The sequence below is a fragment of the Hypanus sabinus genome, chromosome 14 (assembly GCF_030144855.1).
Source record: "Hypanus sabinus isolate sHypSab1 chromosome 14, sHypSab1.hap1, whole genome shotgun sequence".
Classification (NCBI taxonomy): Eukaryota; Metazoa; Chordata; class Chondrichthyes; order Myliobatiformes; family Dasyatidae; genus Hypanus; species Hypanus sabinus.
Window position 1 is genome coordinate 41,621,102 of NC_082719.1, and position 14,837 is coordinate 41,635,938.

The 14,837-nt window shown below is 38.8% G+C and overlaps 1 protein-coding gene across 5 annotated transcripts in view; it reads right to left on the reverse strand.

Moving 5' to 3' along the window:
* The window catches only part of arap2 (ArfGAP with RhoGAP domain, ankyrin repeat and PH domain 2), a 416,402-nt gene that overhangs the window by 133,103 nt on the left and 268,462 nt on the right, over positions 1-14,837 (reverse strand). For all 5 annotated transcript variants that reach the window (XM_059989011.1, XM_059989013.1, XM_059989014.1 and 2 more), the window contains 2 exons: positions 2,149-2,251; positions 805-1,003 (listed from right to left, as the gene is read on the reverse strand). In XM_059989011.1, coding sequence (XP_059844994.1) covers positions 805-1,003; positions 2,149-2,251 — 302 coding nt within the window. The remainder of the gene's footprint in view (positions 1-804; positions 1,004-2,148; positions 2,252-14,837) is intronic.

Genomic DNA, 14,837 nt, shown 5'->3' on the forward strand with positions numbered 1-14,837 from the left:
GTAGGAGTGTAGATCATTCTCCTTAAGAATAGAGAAGTTCAAGAGAAGAAAAGGAATGGTTTTGATAGAGCGTACAAGGAGACACTCTTCCTACTAGTAGGAATGTATGATAAATGTTAAAAGAAGCAGATAACTGTAAAAAGAACCAGAAGCAGGAAATGGTAAGATTATATTTTTTTAAAAGCTTTGTTGTTGAGTTGAGTTCACTTCTTCGTGACTTCATGGACTTTACCATAAGACTTTCTTGGCAAATTACTGGACTGGGTTGCCATTTCCATCTCTAGTGGACCATACCCAAGGAACTCTGCAGATGCTGGAAATTCAAACAACAACACACACAAAATGCTGTTGGAACACAGCAGGCCAGGCAGCATCTATAGGGAGAAGCGCTGTCGATGTTTCGGGCTGAGACCAGCATTTTGTGTGTCCAGGAGACCATATTTAGTTTGACCTCTCTGCCATGATCTGTCCATCCTGAGTAGGTCTGCATGGTATAGCTTATAGCATCACTGAGATACACAAGCCCCCTCACCACCCTAAGGTAACATCAAAAGAAACAGATGGAAACTGGTAAGATTATATATTTTTTTAAATGCTATTTTTAGTAATTCATCTCTTGAACAATTCAATAGATATATTCCAAAGGGAGACTGTTATATTTTAATAACGGAAGAAAGGAAATGCTAGCTTACTCTGAAAGAGCAATACAGTAGAAATCATTGGGGATCTCTAACGGAGAAATGAAACTGATTCTGTGCTCTACCATGCTATGGCTTAACGGAAAGTGACATAGGAAAATCTTACTAAGTTCTTGCAGCTTCTTTAGATGGACTGAATCCTCTTCAGCCACATCTCGTTCAGGACAGAAGCAGAGTTGTGACTTCTCCAGTGCAAACCAGCCTGCCTTCCAGTTTTCCAGATTATGCACATCTTTGTAATAGAGTCGACCAATCAGTTCATAATCCTTTTTGGTCAGGATTTCTACCATCTCAGGAATGAAACTCTAGAATATACAAGCCATTTGGAAAACTATGAATTTTTGCACAACAGTGCCTTGAAAAGAAAGTCATATACATTAATCCAAAAAAAAGCTGAAAGTTATCCCATATTTCTACTTTAGTTGATTGTCTTCAATTACTTTCAAGAAAAAAATCTTCACATGTTGGATATGGAAGGCAGAATGCATGCATCAAAGGAAAAAGTGGCTGTTCTGCACCCAATTAAACTGTATTTCATGCAGTATTGATTCAAATATCTTGATCTTTTTTTTAAACTTCTTTCTCAAGTTCATGCTGAATTATTTGGTATTAAGTTTTCTGAATAATGCTAGGGTTCACGATTTTCAAAAGTATTTCTCAATGTTGTTATGATGAGCAGATCTCGGCACAGTTCTCTTCTGGTTGCAACACGCTATGGAAAATCGGTGAGAGTTAGCTATCAGCTGAATTATTATGGCTGTCACATAATATTAAGCAGCTTAAGTGGTATTAGCATAACAGTTTCCATTTAGGTCTAAAAGTACTCGTGACAATACTAGTACACACAGACTTAAAGTGGTCAAATGACATTCCTATGTTTTCTCATCTTATTGAAGCCATTAATGCCCTATAATATATTTACAAGTGTGACAGTGGACTCTCTCCAAGACCAATGCATTTTCCACTCATATTAATTCTTAATGTTAACAAAACTAAGAAGTGGTGCTTAATTGTTGAAAAAGAGCAACATGAATTTTTATTATATATGAGATTCACAATGCCTCCCATTTACCTTTGGAAATACCTTCTAGATATATTTCATCTTACAGTGCTCATAGTAACAATGTATTTGGTAATTGATATATCCTCATCATAACTCATTTAGCATATTGAAATGTCAGCCATACTTGGGGTTTCAAATATTTTGATTCCTGAACCTAGACTCAGTTCTTCCTTATTTAATTCAGTTTCAAATGATAACTAATACGTCAATACGTAGATGCATGCGCACACCTGCATATGCCTGAGTGTATACCAGACACAAATTAAACATTATAGATAATAAAATCTAACTTGCAGAGTTTGAAACAAAAAGCAAATATCTATGATTATTTAAAAAACTTTTGCACATCTTCAACATTAAGAATATATTTCAGATATTTTTTTTTACCTTTGTTATTGCCCTAGTCCAGTCTTTTAGGATTTCAGCATTATCAGTTCCAAAGGAGAAGACATGCTCAGACAGCAAATACATCTCAAACGTATAGCTTACCCTGAAGCAAATAAGAAGAATGAACAGCATTAGAGTCTTGTAATAATAGAACACCACAAGTTACTTGGCAAATCCTAATGCTTCAAGCCAAACACGAATATTCTAATGTTCTCACACAGTGAATTTCAAACAGACTGAACTAAGTGTTTGTCCAAATGATCATCTGCATAGACTACTTAGTAAATTCTCTGCCAAATGATCTTTTGATAATTTCTGCAACAGTAAAAGTCTTTCCTTCTTCCCCATCTCAAAGAATATAAGCCCAACTTTCATTTTTTTTTTGCAGGGAAAAGTTGGAATTTTATACAGTTGGTATGGAATCAATCTTGCATACATGTTAACAGTCAGATCACAATCAGCAGTCTGCAGAATATAAATCTCATCTCAATTAATATCTTGGGCAGTGTCATTACCAGACAAGTATTCACTGCAACTGACACTGATATCAAATGCACTGTATTTCAACACTTGGTAAAATAAAATAGTGGATCGATACATGAATTTGTATGTAAAATTCTGATCAAGAAAATCACAGCAGCTTTTCTAATGGCACCATTTTACTCGCAACATCAAAGCACAGAATCAGATGGACACCACAGAAATGGCACTGTTGCTCATATTCACAAGCCACAAAACCACTTGCTGTTCTTCGTGTTTTGCTGTTGTAGTAAATATATAAGCCACAAGTTCAAGTAGTGGCCATTACAGTTGATTTCCTATTCCAGAACAAATGTAAGCTCTATATGATTGTGTAGCCTCCCAAAATCTACCTGCCTAAGCCTTTGCATAGGTCATAAATGTACATTATAGATGGAGGACTGCTAAGTTTGGCATAGCAAAATTTCACAATCATGATGTGCAAGTGATTACTTACTATTAAATAAGGTATTTATGCTGTTGATATCAACAGCAATACCTATAATTGATTAGTGGAACTAAAAATATACCACATAGTTTACCTCTAATTGCCTGTAGAATTAAGTGCTCTTTGATATTTCTGTCCTGTTCAAAACAAGACAGAGAGAGGACTGGTCGGAGGATATTCAATCAAATTTCTCTTTAATGGAATATTGGCTGTAGTTGAGGATACAGCCTATCTTGTATTACCATTTCAGAGAAACATAGAAAACCTTCAGCACAATACAGGCCCTTCAGCCCACAAAGTTGTGCCAAACATGTACTGACTTTAGAAATTACCTAGGGTTACCCATAGCCCTCTATTTTTCTAAGCTCCATTTCCTCAAACAGGAAAAGTAAAACATTCCATGAAGTGATATCTACATAAAGAGCAGAAAATATTGGAAATACTCAGGTCAGTCTCATCCGTAGAAAGGGAAACTAAGTCAATATTTCAGGTCAAAGACCCTTATTCAGAAATGAGTGAGGTATTCAGTACTGAGGTTGAAGAAAATTTATTTTGGCACGGTACTCCAAAGATATTGACATGGATGCAGTTTATAATCTGCAGCTCTGATCTGGGTTACAACTCAAAATGATGATGATCCTTTCACCTAACTCCTCACACTACCCCTCACAAATTTTGCTTGCCCCGCTGAATTTCTGCAGAAGATTCTTGTCACTCTAAATTCTAGCATCTACAGACTCCTCTATCTCCTTGAACGAATTGCTATCTTTCTCAGAAAAAGATGATCAGATAATTCATTGGAATTATTTACTGTTTTTAAGCCGTAGGGCAATATTGCAATGGGTCAGGAACACTGGGTTAAACTCTGCTCCAGTGCTCACTTGGAGAATAAACATTAGCATAGACTGGCTGGTCAAGGCAGGCTGCTTTAATATTGTGCTGACAAGAAGCAATAAGATAGCAGTCTCTACAGTCCTTTGCCAGGTCAGTAATTTCTTTCCAGAACTGACCTGGAGCTCTCAGTGAGAATTAACATGCAGAGTCACTGATAGGCTGACTTCTAAGTTACCCTAATGAAAATTGTGATTTCTCTTCTGATGAGAGGTCAGAGACCTGAAACATCAATTGCTTTTTCTCTCTCTATGCTTGCTACTTGACCTGCCCAGTCATTCCATATTTTGTATTTTGAATTTCCCAGTATCCGCTGTATTTCTTCTATTGCTCCCCTTTCTCACATGCAATGCCTATCTGCCACATTGCTCAGTGGCAAACATTCCTCAAACATGGAACTAAAATCATATAAGCACAACAGGTGAGCTCACAGTCATTACACTAAGAGTTACACATTTTTACTTCCTTTGTATTGCAATGAGTGGCAGAATCAGCAATTTCAGAGGCTATACTTTCCTCGCTCAATCACAATTTCACCAAAACGTTTCTGCTACTATTCTTAACTGTCTAAATGAGCTAACCATATGAATGACTAGACAGCCATTAAGCCAGATGACTCACAATTGTAGCCTTGCAACAATAATATTCGTAGTCTTAAATTTCAGGTCTAAATATCCTGCTGGGGCCACATGATGGATATATCATTTGAACTTGTTTTCTCTGTTCATGGGACTTTCTCCCAAAGCTATAAGCTGATCTCAATTTTTCCTCTACTGCAATCCTTCAAGGTGTGGTTGTAGTTGTTCTCTGCAAGCACCTTTGCATGTCTTTTAACATTTAGATTCTCGATCACTTTACATTGCCCCACTGAAGGATTCTTGAACTCTTGTACAATTCAACTTTATTAAGCATTTCACAGATCACTGAATGGATAAATTACCTCTCTGAGATTTGCTCCATTCCTCACTGTCTGTTTACTTAACACTTTTGGTCAGGAACTAATTCTGTTGTCCCTTATGCTCGAGAATAATTTTTCCCAGTATAACACTTTACTCTCTACGATTCAGCGTTAAAAAAAAATCCATTTGTGAGATCATGAGAATTAAAATAATTTGGTACATTATTGACTACCAAGAAAAAAATTGGAATCAAAGCAGAGCTGTTATAAACACAGTTTATTGAATTCCTGATTATATTGAAAGACCATTTGATTTTAACCTTGAAAGAGCATTATTTTATCGCCATTTAAATTACACTTACAGTTAGTGGTTCAAACATTGAATGCTGATGTGGTCAATCTGACTGATGATTTTGAGAAAGCAAAGATGAGAATATCAAAAACAATTTGGGAGCTTGGATTCTAAATTTGGAAATGACTTACAGAATTTAATTCATTTTCATTGGAGCAAAGACGATGAAGGTGAAACACAGGACTCAAAATTATAGGAATCAAAAATAAACACAAAAGAACTTGTTTGATTGATGGTCAATTCAAGGGAGCTGAATAAAACTGACAAACAGCACTAACAGTTGCAAGGATAAGTACATGCTTAAATAGCAAGGAAGAACAATAGAATAAACTTTTATTTATAATGTTGCTGAAACCAGGAAATTTAATTCCATGCTCTAATGAGCTGGTTGCAATGCTCCTCAAAAATACAATAGATTTATCAGCAAATCTGGAAAATGGGGGAAGAGAGAGATTTATACTTAACCGTAATCTCATGCATTTCAGGGGTGTGTGTGTGTGTGTGTGTGTGTGTGTGTGTGTGTGTATACGCAACGTGCTACAAAAGAAACACACGGAGGCAGAGAGTGCTGAACTCAGAAAGCCTTTACTGTTTGAAAATTGCGCGCTTAAATTTCCCCTCCCATGGGCACCTGTGACCCATGGGGCGGACGTGATGTCAGACTGTCCCCGGAAGGTCCGTCCCGAGCCGGTAGTTCCAAACACGCTACCGTGCGTCTGCCTGCAGCTCCCGATGGCAGTTTGAGTCCCACGTGTGCGGGCTGCCACAATATATAAATTGTGTGCTTTGCCTTTTAGTTTTACATTACCTGCTTTTCTTTTCATTATTTCTATTTTAGTGCTTCCAGTTCCCATTGTTCTTTCAACCAACCTGGATTCCAATCTCTTTACTTTTATTAGCAAAGAGTATTCATGCTTCCTTAATATCAGTTGTGCTTTTCTTAATTGCTAATTACCTCACTAAATTCTGTGCCAAATGTTTAAATATTTTTTTTGACTCAAGTCCAATCATTAGAAACTGAACGTTCATAATCCATGAGGAGCTTCACTTTTTGTAACTCTAACTTCCACATACCCTCCGGTGTTTGTTCTCTATCAACCAATGAACTATCCATTCTAATACTTATTCCATTATTCTGCATGTTTTAGTCTGATTCATTAACCTATTTTTTATTGCACATTATGAAAGGCATTTTGAAAGTCTAGACAAATTACATCTGCCACAATGTCCTTGAATTCTCTCTCCATTATTCACTTAAAGGATTCAGAGAGGTTGGACAAATGATGAGAATTTTGGTTTATGTGAACTTTTAGATTGTTTTCCTTCAGAATACTCATTCTCCTACCAGCTATTAGGTGTTCCTTGATAAAGTAGTGGTTAGCACAATCCTTTACAGTACTGTACTAGCAACCCAGGTTTATTTCCCACTGATGTCTGTAAGGAGTTTGTACATTCTCAACATGAATGTGTGGATTCCTCCTATTGTCTAAACATGTACCTGTTGGTAGATTATTTGGTCATTGTAAATTGTCCTGTGATTAGGCTAGGCTTCAATTGGCTGGTATGCCTCAAAGGCCGGAAGGGCCTGTTCCGCTTGTATCTCAACAAAAAAAAAATCAAATTAAATAATTAATCAATTAATTCACACAAAATTGGCACCTCTGACAGTGTAGTCCTTCCTCAGTTCTGTGTTGGAGGGAGGGACTTGATTTTGTTTTGCACTCAACTCTCTGGAATGGGGCTTAAAATTACAAAATTTTCAACTCGGATGCAATAATTCAAATCAGCAGAACCACATCCGAAACACCAAATAATACATATGCCTGGCTTCTCCTCTGATTTCAAAGGAGTAGCACATTGTAAAGATCAAAATCTGTCCAAATGAATTAACACCTAGCCTGTGGCTTTAAATATTTAATAACAGAACAATACTAAACATGTCCAGGCATTTTCACCTCATAAAGTGAACATTTAATTTCTGAAAAGAAAGATACCGCAAACTCCAATGATTAAAGCATGATCAACATAATATTCAGGGAGTTATTCTTCATTGATTAAACTGTTACTGCCATTGATTCGGTTAATGAGGAGGACAGGGAAGTGCTAATTAATCTCTACTTAGCTGGAGCAGTTCTCATTTTAAAATAACCTTATTGTTTTAAATTATTTTCTGAAATGTGAATATGTTAAAAAGGTTTCAATGGCATCTCCGTGGAATTTTTATAACAGCCGTAATAAGCTCAGCGTCCAAGGAGAAAAAAAAAGCTAAAGAGCCGAAACTGCAGCTATATCCAAGTGCTATTTTCTCCAAATAATTAAATGTATGTTTTCTCCTCCTCCAGATTATCGTTCTTTTACAAACGGTACGAAAATCAGAGACACTTCACCAGTATGAAACAGTAATACTGCAAAGCTCAGAGGCACAGAAGATTCTGCAGTTGTTGGAAGTCTTGAGCAACATGCACAAAATGCTGGAGGAACTCAGCAGGTCACACAGTAGCTACAGAGGGGAACAGACAGTCGACAATTTGGTCTGAGATGCTTCATCGGGACTGGAAATGAGGAGGGCAGAAGCCAAAATAAAAGGGGAGGGGGTGGGGGCAACGCATAAGCTGGCTGGTAATAGTGAGAAGGGTGATGGTAGATGGAGGGTTGAATGAAAAGGAATGAGCTGAGAAACTGGGACGTGATAGGGAAGAGAGATAAAGGATTGAAGGAGGAAGCTAATTGGAAAGAAGAGTAGACCGTGGAATAAAGGAAAGGAAATGTCTTTTTTCCCCAGCGTGTTATGCCTGTTGCTCCCTGTAAAGCTGTCCCAGTGAAGGGTCCCAATAGACTTACATACACACACAATTAAACAGTGAGATCTACTGACTTTACCAATATTACTATCACTGAGGTTTGATTTTGCTATGTATGTATTTGCTCCTTCAAATCATACATATGAGAAACTAACTACTCTTCCCAAAGCTCCCAGTGCACAAGTGGCCTTGGCGATTGCTCCTCTTCTCTAACTCTCAGCCATTTCCTGGGTTTGGGTTACTGCCACTATCTATTCATCCTTCACTAACCTACTGGTCATTCAGTCTTCCGGCTGCTGCCACATCAAACTTCCATGATCAATGATCAGGCATACTTCCCTGCATTTTAATTTTTAGCTTTCAAAACAACATCTGAGACAGAACACCCTTTCTTCATTGAATATATCCTGCAGCCCCTTCTCCCCCCCCCCCCATAGCTTATACTTCTCCATAGAATTTACTTCCTTAAAGGAAACCCAATGCATTTCACCCATTCCATGACGACAATTCAAAAAGAGCTTTCCATTCTCATTTACCCTTGCAGATGTTAATTTTCTTATTCCCAGGTAGTTATCCCTCTTCCCCTTCAAAGCCACTGGAGATTCACAGTCTGCTGAGGGCTAGTCCTGTAGCATTCATTATTAGTGATCCAGAATCTCACAGGAGGTCCAGGTAGGTACTACGGAAGTCTGTCATGAGAGCAAAAAGGCAACTCCAGGTGAAACTAAAGACAGAATTGGATGAACAACAGCCGTGGCAGGGTTTGCATGCCATTACTTCCTATAAGGTCAAAACATAAGAGCATAAAAGGGAGTGGTGCTTCGCTCCCTGTGTGAATCCCTACAGCATCTGGCAATCCTGATCTCTGGCTCAGAGGCTGATAACTGAAACTAACCTGTAAGGCATCAGGCCTCGAAATTGTACCTGACAGGGTAGTGAAAACCTATGCTAACCAACTGGCTGGAGTGTTCACCCAGATCTTCAGCCTCTCAGTTCTGCAGTCTGAAGTTCCCACCTGCTTCAGAGGAACAGCAAACATTCTGGTGCTCATAAAAAGCAGGGTAAGTTCACCAAAGACCATCAGCCGGTGGCACATTATGAAGTGCTTCAAGAAGTTGGTTATGGCTAGAATTGACTCATGCCTGCTTAGAGACCCAGATCCACCACAAGTTGCCTATCTCTGCAACAGGTCTACAGCAGACACGATCTGAGTGGTTCCCCACACTGCTGTGGAGCACACAGGCAACCACAATATGTATCTCAGCAACCACAACCACAAGACCATAAGGCACAGGAGCAGAATTAGGCCATACAGCCGATTGAGTCTTCTCCACCGTTCCATCACGGCTGATTTATTATCCCTCTCAACCCCATTCTCTGGCATTCCCCCGTAATCTTTGATGCCTTTACTAGTCAAGAACATACTGTAAGTATACCAAAAAACTTGGCATCCACACCTGTCTCTGGCAATGAATTCCACTGATATACCACCCTCTTGGCTGAAGAAATCCCTCCTCATCTCCATTCTAAAAGGCTCTGAGGCTGTGCCTTCCAGTCCTAGACACCCCCACCATAGGAAACATTGTGCAGATGGTGAGTGCACGGGGGTGGGGGGGTTGCAAATGGAATGAAAAGGGGAGCAGTCTAATGGGTGGGGAGGGGCAGTACTAGAATCTGAATAGGATTCAATTATTTCAACTTCCCCCATTCCATGTTCTAAACCTGCGGTCCTGAATGTACTTCATATTTCACGCCTGGTGGCCTTCTGAGGGTTACCTCTGACTCTTCGGTAAAGCTCCAGCAGATGCGAGAAGAAGAATGGAACGGTTCAGATTAGATTGAGTGGTCTGAGCCAGCACGCAGAGATACCCTTCTGCCATTTTGCCCGTCATACATTGAAGTGTGGCCAGGCAGAGGATGAGGGTCTGCAGCAAAGCTAGCGACCCAGCTGAGTGACTCCAGATTGCACTGGTATCCTGTGGTACACTGGGGAAGTCCACACAATGGTAGCTGCTAGCTGGTTAGGGAGTGCCATTTATTGATTACAATTCAGTGTTCAACAACATCATCCCTTCAGTAATAATAACCAAGCTTCAAAACCCAGGTCTCTGTAGCTCCCTCTGCAACTGGATCCTCAACTTTCTTACTAGAAGACCACAGTCAGCGCAGACTGGTGATAACATTGACTTCCTTGCTATCAATTTAAGTGCTTAAGCCACTGCTCTACTCCTTTTACACTTATAGATAGATAGATACTTTATTCATCCCCAAGGGGAAATTCAACATTTTTCCAGTGTCCCATACACTTACTGTAGCAAAACTAATTACATACAGTATTTAACTCAGTATAAATATGATATGCATCTAAAATCACCCTCCCAAAAAGCATTAATAAATAGCTTTTAAAAAGTTCTTAAATAGTTTACTAAAGTGCATTGAGTGGTAACTTAAGCTCAGTCCTAACCCCGGCACTTAACATGTCTTGCCCCTGGTGGTTGAATTGTAGAGCCGAATGGCGTTGGGGAGTAATGATCTCTTATGATTGTGTGGCTAAGGACAACTCAAACATTATCTATGAATTTGCAGATGACTCCACTGTTGTTGATAACATCTCAGATGGTGACAAGGAGGTGTACAGGAGTGAGATAGATCAGCTGATTTGAGTGGTGTCACAACAAAAAGAAACTCCCACTCAACATCAGCAGGAATATATTACCAACGGTGGACTTGAAGGGGAAGTCTGGAAAACACATTCCAGTCTTCATTAAGGTAGCTTCGTTGCTGGGTGACAACATCTCAGAAGGATATACCCTGGACCTGATACATCAATGCAATCATGACGGTGACACACCAGTGACTACTTCATTAGGAGTTTGAGCAGATTTGGCATGTCATCAAAACTTACAAATTTCTATAGATATATCCCGGAGAGGAGAGGGGAAAGAGGGGGGAGGGGGAAGTGAAGAGAGAGGGAGAATGGGGCAGGGGGGAGATGGGGCAGAGGAGTGAGAGGGGAGATGTAGAGAGAGAGAAAACTCACTATATATGCTGCTAGAATTTGCTTCATTTCATTAAAACAACCACTCGTCTTCCATTCGCATTACAGCAGTGGGAAATGAGCAAATTCTTTGTTCAGGTGCAAGTTTTTACAACAGCCTTGCATCACATTGTGCAGCATTAGCTAGGTACTTAATTCCTGTGTAATATGTTCTACTGGGTTTTATTGTGGTTCTAAGAAGTGCCATTAACAGTGCAAGGATAACCGAATACATGAAGATTTAGTGTCTGAAACAAATGGATTCAGAATGATCTGGGATTAATGCCAACATGCTGCGGCACAAATTGCTGAATGTACATTTAAGCAGGACTGGTGCAATTTACGCAATGATTATACATAGCTGAATATTTCATCAAAGCTTTCAATAATTAATACACCATTCAATTACACAAATACTTAAGTTTCCAGAGTTCTCAGTTGTACTTACTGAACCGCATTTTGGCTGATAGGGCTGACTTGAGTAAGTTCAAGAATACTGACTTTCATAAACAGAAGCTTATTAACTTGATGAATTCCAGTGGATGAACATTACAAGGAAGATTGGAGATTCTTTTAATCTCCTCCCTGAGCTTCTAGACCAGAGGAATAATTAATAGTCTAGTGAACTAGCATTAAATAAAATATCAACAGCTTTAACAGCACTGAATGGCTCAATATTTCAACCTTGTAATATCCTCAACACTATAAACACGCTATTAACAAGAATCAGTAAAACAAACTGTTGACGGTAAATTGATTCATCAACATTTTATAAACTACAAGGCAAGATTATATTTAGTGATTTCGATTTTTTTATGAACAGAATATTTTAATAGAGAAAATGGGAAGATTTTGTTTGCTAAAGAATAACATAGGACTTGGGCTAGAATTACCATTACAGTACATGCAAAAACATATATTGGATTACTGTATGACAGCACAAGATAAATGTGACATACACTCGGGAGAGTAACTTTGTGCTGACAAAGATCAGTGGAATGTAAAGGAGGCAAATAGATTCATTCAATGGAGCTGCAGTCTACTTCACAGCAACATCATGACTCTAGTCAGAGAAAGACTTCCACAGAGGAAGAAAAAAAAGTAAAATTGATTCACTTGTTGCAGTTTGAAATATTCCCAGTTGGCCTTCACTGTAATGCCAATTTTCAAATTTATAATTCAGAATCAATCTGCCTTGCACACAAGAGGATGTAATGACCTCACATACTGATGACTCCTACATCTATGTTCTCCTTTTAAATGGAAGAGGGAAGCTCCTCAGATATTATAGGCATCTTTTTAAATGCAGAATCAATATCTTAAATACCTGCTGAATTTTAACGACATAGTACCAGTGATTTTGTTAAGGTTTGCACGAATTTGTTCATTCTTAACATTAGATCACCTTCTTGAGCTGTAGAAAACCTGCTATGAGATCAGGGACAGTATCATCTCCAAGTCTTCTCATCAGTGACAGTGCCAAAACTAATGCATATCAGATCTGTAGGTAAGACTTTACCTGGCATTGTAATATTGGGCTGAAAGGTCGTAACCTGACATAACAACTTCTCTACCAGCAAAAGTCAGGCCGGTATGATAAAGGCTGAAAAAACCTACTAAATCAAACTGAAGTATGATGCTACAGATGGAAGCCATATATCCCACCGAGTCCATGGCAACTCTCTGTAGAACAATTTAGTCACATCCATTCCCCACTTCCACTGAAGCAGTGCCAATTATTTTCCCTCAATCCTAAACCAATTCCCTTTTGGAAGCCTTGATCCCAGAACATTCATAGGCAGAAAATTCCAGAGTACCACTGTATCCTGCATGTGTTAATCATCATATTCTTTGTGAAATTTTGCCAATTATACCAGTAATCCTATCCTCAATCCACCTATTGACAGGAACAAGTTCTATCTAGTGATCAACTCAAAAATTATTAAGAGTTTTGCATACTTCTCTCAAATCTCTTCTCTTTTGTTTGCTGCAAGGGCAATAACTCCAGCTCCTATTATTATTATCACCTCCATACTAAAGACATGCATTCCTGTATTCTCTATTAGGCCAGTTCTGGAAAGGTTATAGAAGGTGCAGAGCAAAGGCAGATATCTGCTGTATTAGCACTTTGTGACAGCATTCAAAGTTGAACTTGCTGTCTAAACATTTTATCCAGAAAGTTCTACACTGTGAGATAGGTACAAACAAACCAGCTTTTCTTTTGGACTGCTAACCTTAATTAGGTTTCACTGAAGCGGGATTATTTTTCCCATCCTAAAGTAAAGTACCTTAAATGCACAAATAATGCATGCTTTGTCTACTTTATTAACTCATTCCCAAGATATTGGATCTGCATTGTGTACATAATCCAATGTGAACTCAAATTTATTTGGCACAGTTCATGAAATTCATTAGGATCCTGCAACTAAAGAATTTTTCCACCTACGCTCAGCTAAGCAATTTAATGGTCAAGTTTCAAGTAAATATTACACTAAACAGCCTTGTGGCCACTCCAGTTGGGACTGACAATTGATCTAAAAGTGGGTTGTTCTTGATGAAGAACAGCAAACTTCTCAGTAATCTCTCATGATACTTGTTCTCAAAGCCATTTCAAACTGTACTAATGAAATCAATCTCTTGTGTAAAATCTTAACAGTGTTGGTCAACTTGTGGAGAATGTGAAAAGAATTGATGGCACAGTTGACTGAAACGTCTTTCCACTTCTAGGGGCACAAGAATCTGCAGAAGCTGGAACCTGGAGCAGCAGTCTGCTGTAGAACACAGCTGGTTGAGCAGTATCTATGGAGAATCCTGACACAAGGCTTTGACTCGAAACATTGACAATTCCTTTTCTCTCTGAAATGCTGCTCCACATGCCCATTGTTTATGGTTTTCCGTCTGGGACTGGGGCTAATGAAAGGATGAAGAGCCAATTGTAAGGAGATTGAATTGACTTTTGGGTCTCAATCTACTGAACATGCTGATAAGTCTTACATTCATCTGCTTACTTCAGACTGCAGAGAGTTGTTCAAGAGAAAACACTTCCAATAACTGGGGAATGACACTTCTGCTTGTGTCATTGTCATACAGCAATGCCATAAAGGAATAGGCCATTCAGCCCATCTAGTCCATGCCAAACTATTTTATCTAGTACCATCAACTCCCACCTGGACTCTAGCCCTCCCTACCCCTCCCATCTCTGTACTCATCCAACTTTCTCTCAAATGTTGAAATTCAACCTACCTCAGATACTTCTGCAGGCAGCTTGTTCCACACTCTCACTCTCTGAGTGGAGAAGTCCCCCTTAAATATTTCAGGTTTCACCCTGAGCCTATGACCTCGAGTTCAAGTCTTTTTCAACCTCAGTGGAAAAAGCCTACTTGCACTTACCTTACCTATACCCCTCATAACTTTATCTATCACTATCAAATCTTCCCTCATTGTCTGATGCTATGAGGAATAAAGCCCAACCTGTTAAACCTTTCCCAGTTTATGGTAGGACCTCAAGTCCTTACTCTTGGTTTATACAAATTTGAGTTTCCTGTTAAAATTAATTTTAGCTTGTGCCTTCTTTTTATTCCAAATAAACATAAATATGAGATTGTAAAAGCTGAGTAATGCTGAGCTTTACCAATGTTGCAAATTCGACATTGAAGATTTTGTATACTGGTAGCAATGGCAACATAGATAAAGCTCTAAGCAAAGTGAAAAATGTACTTCTAAAGTGTTAAACAATGCTTTGC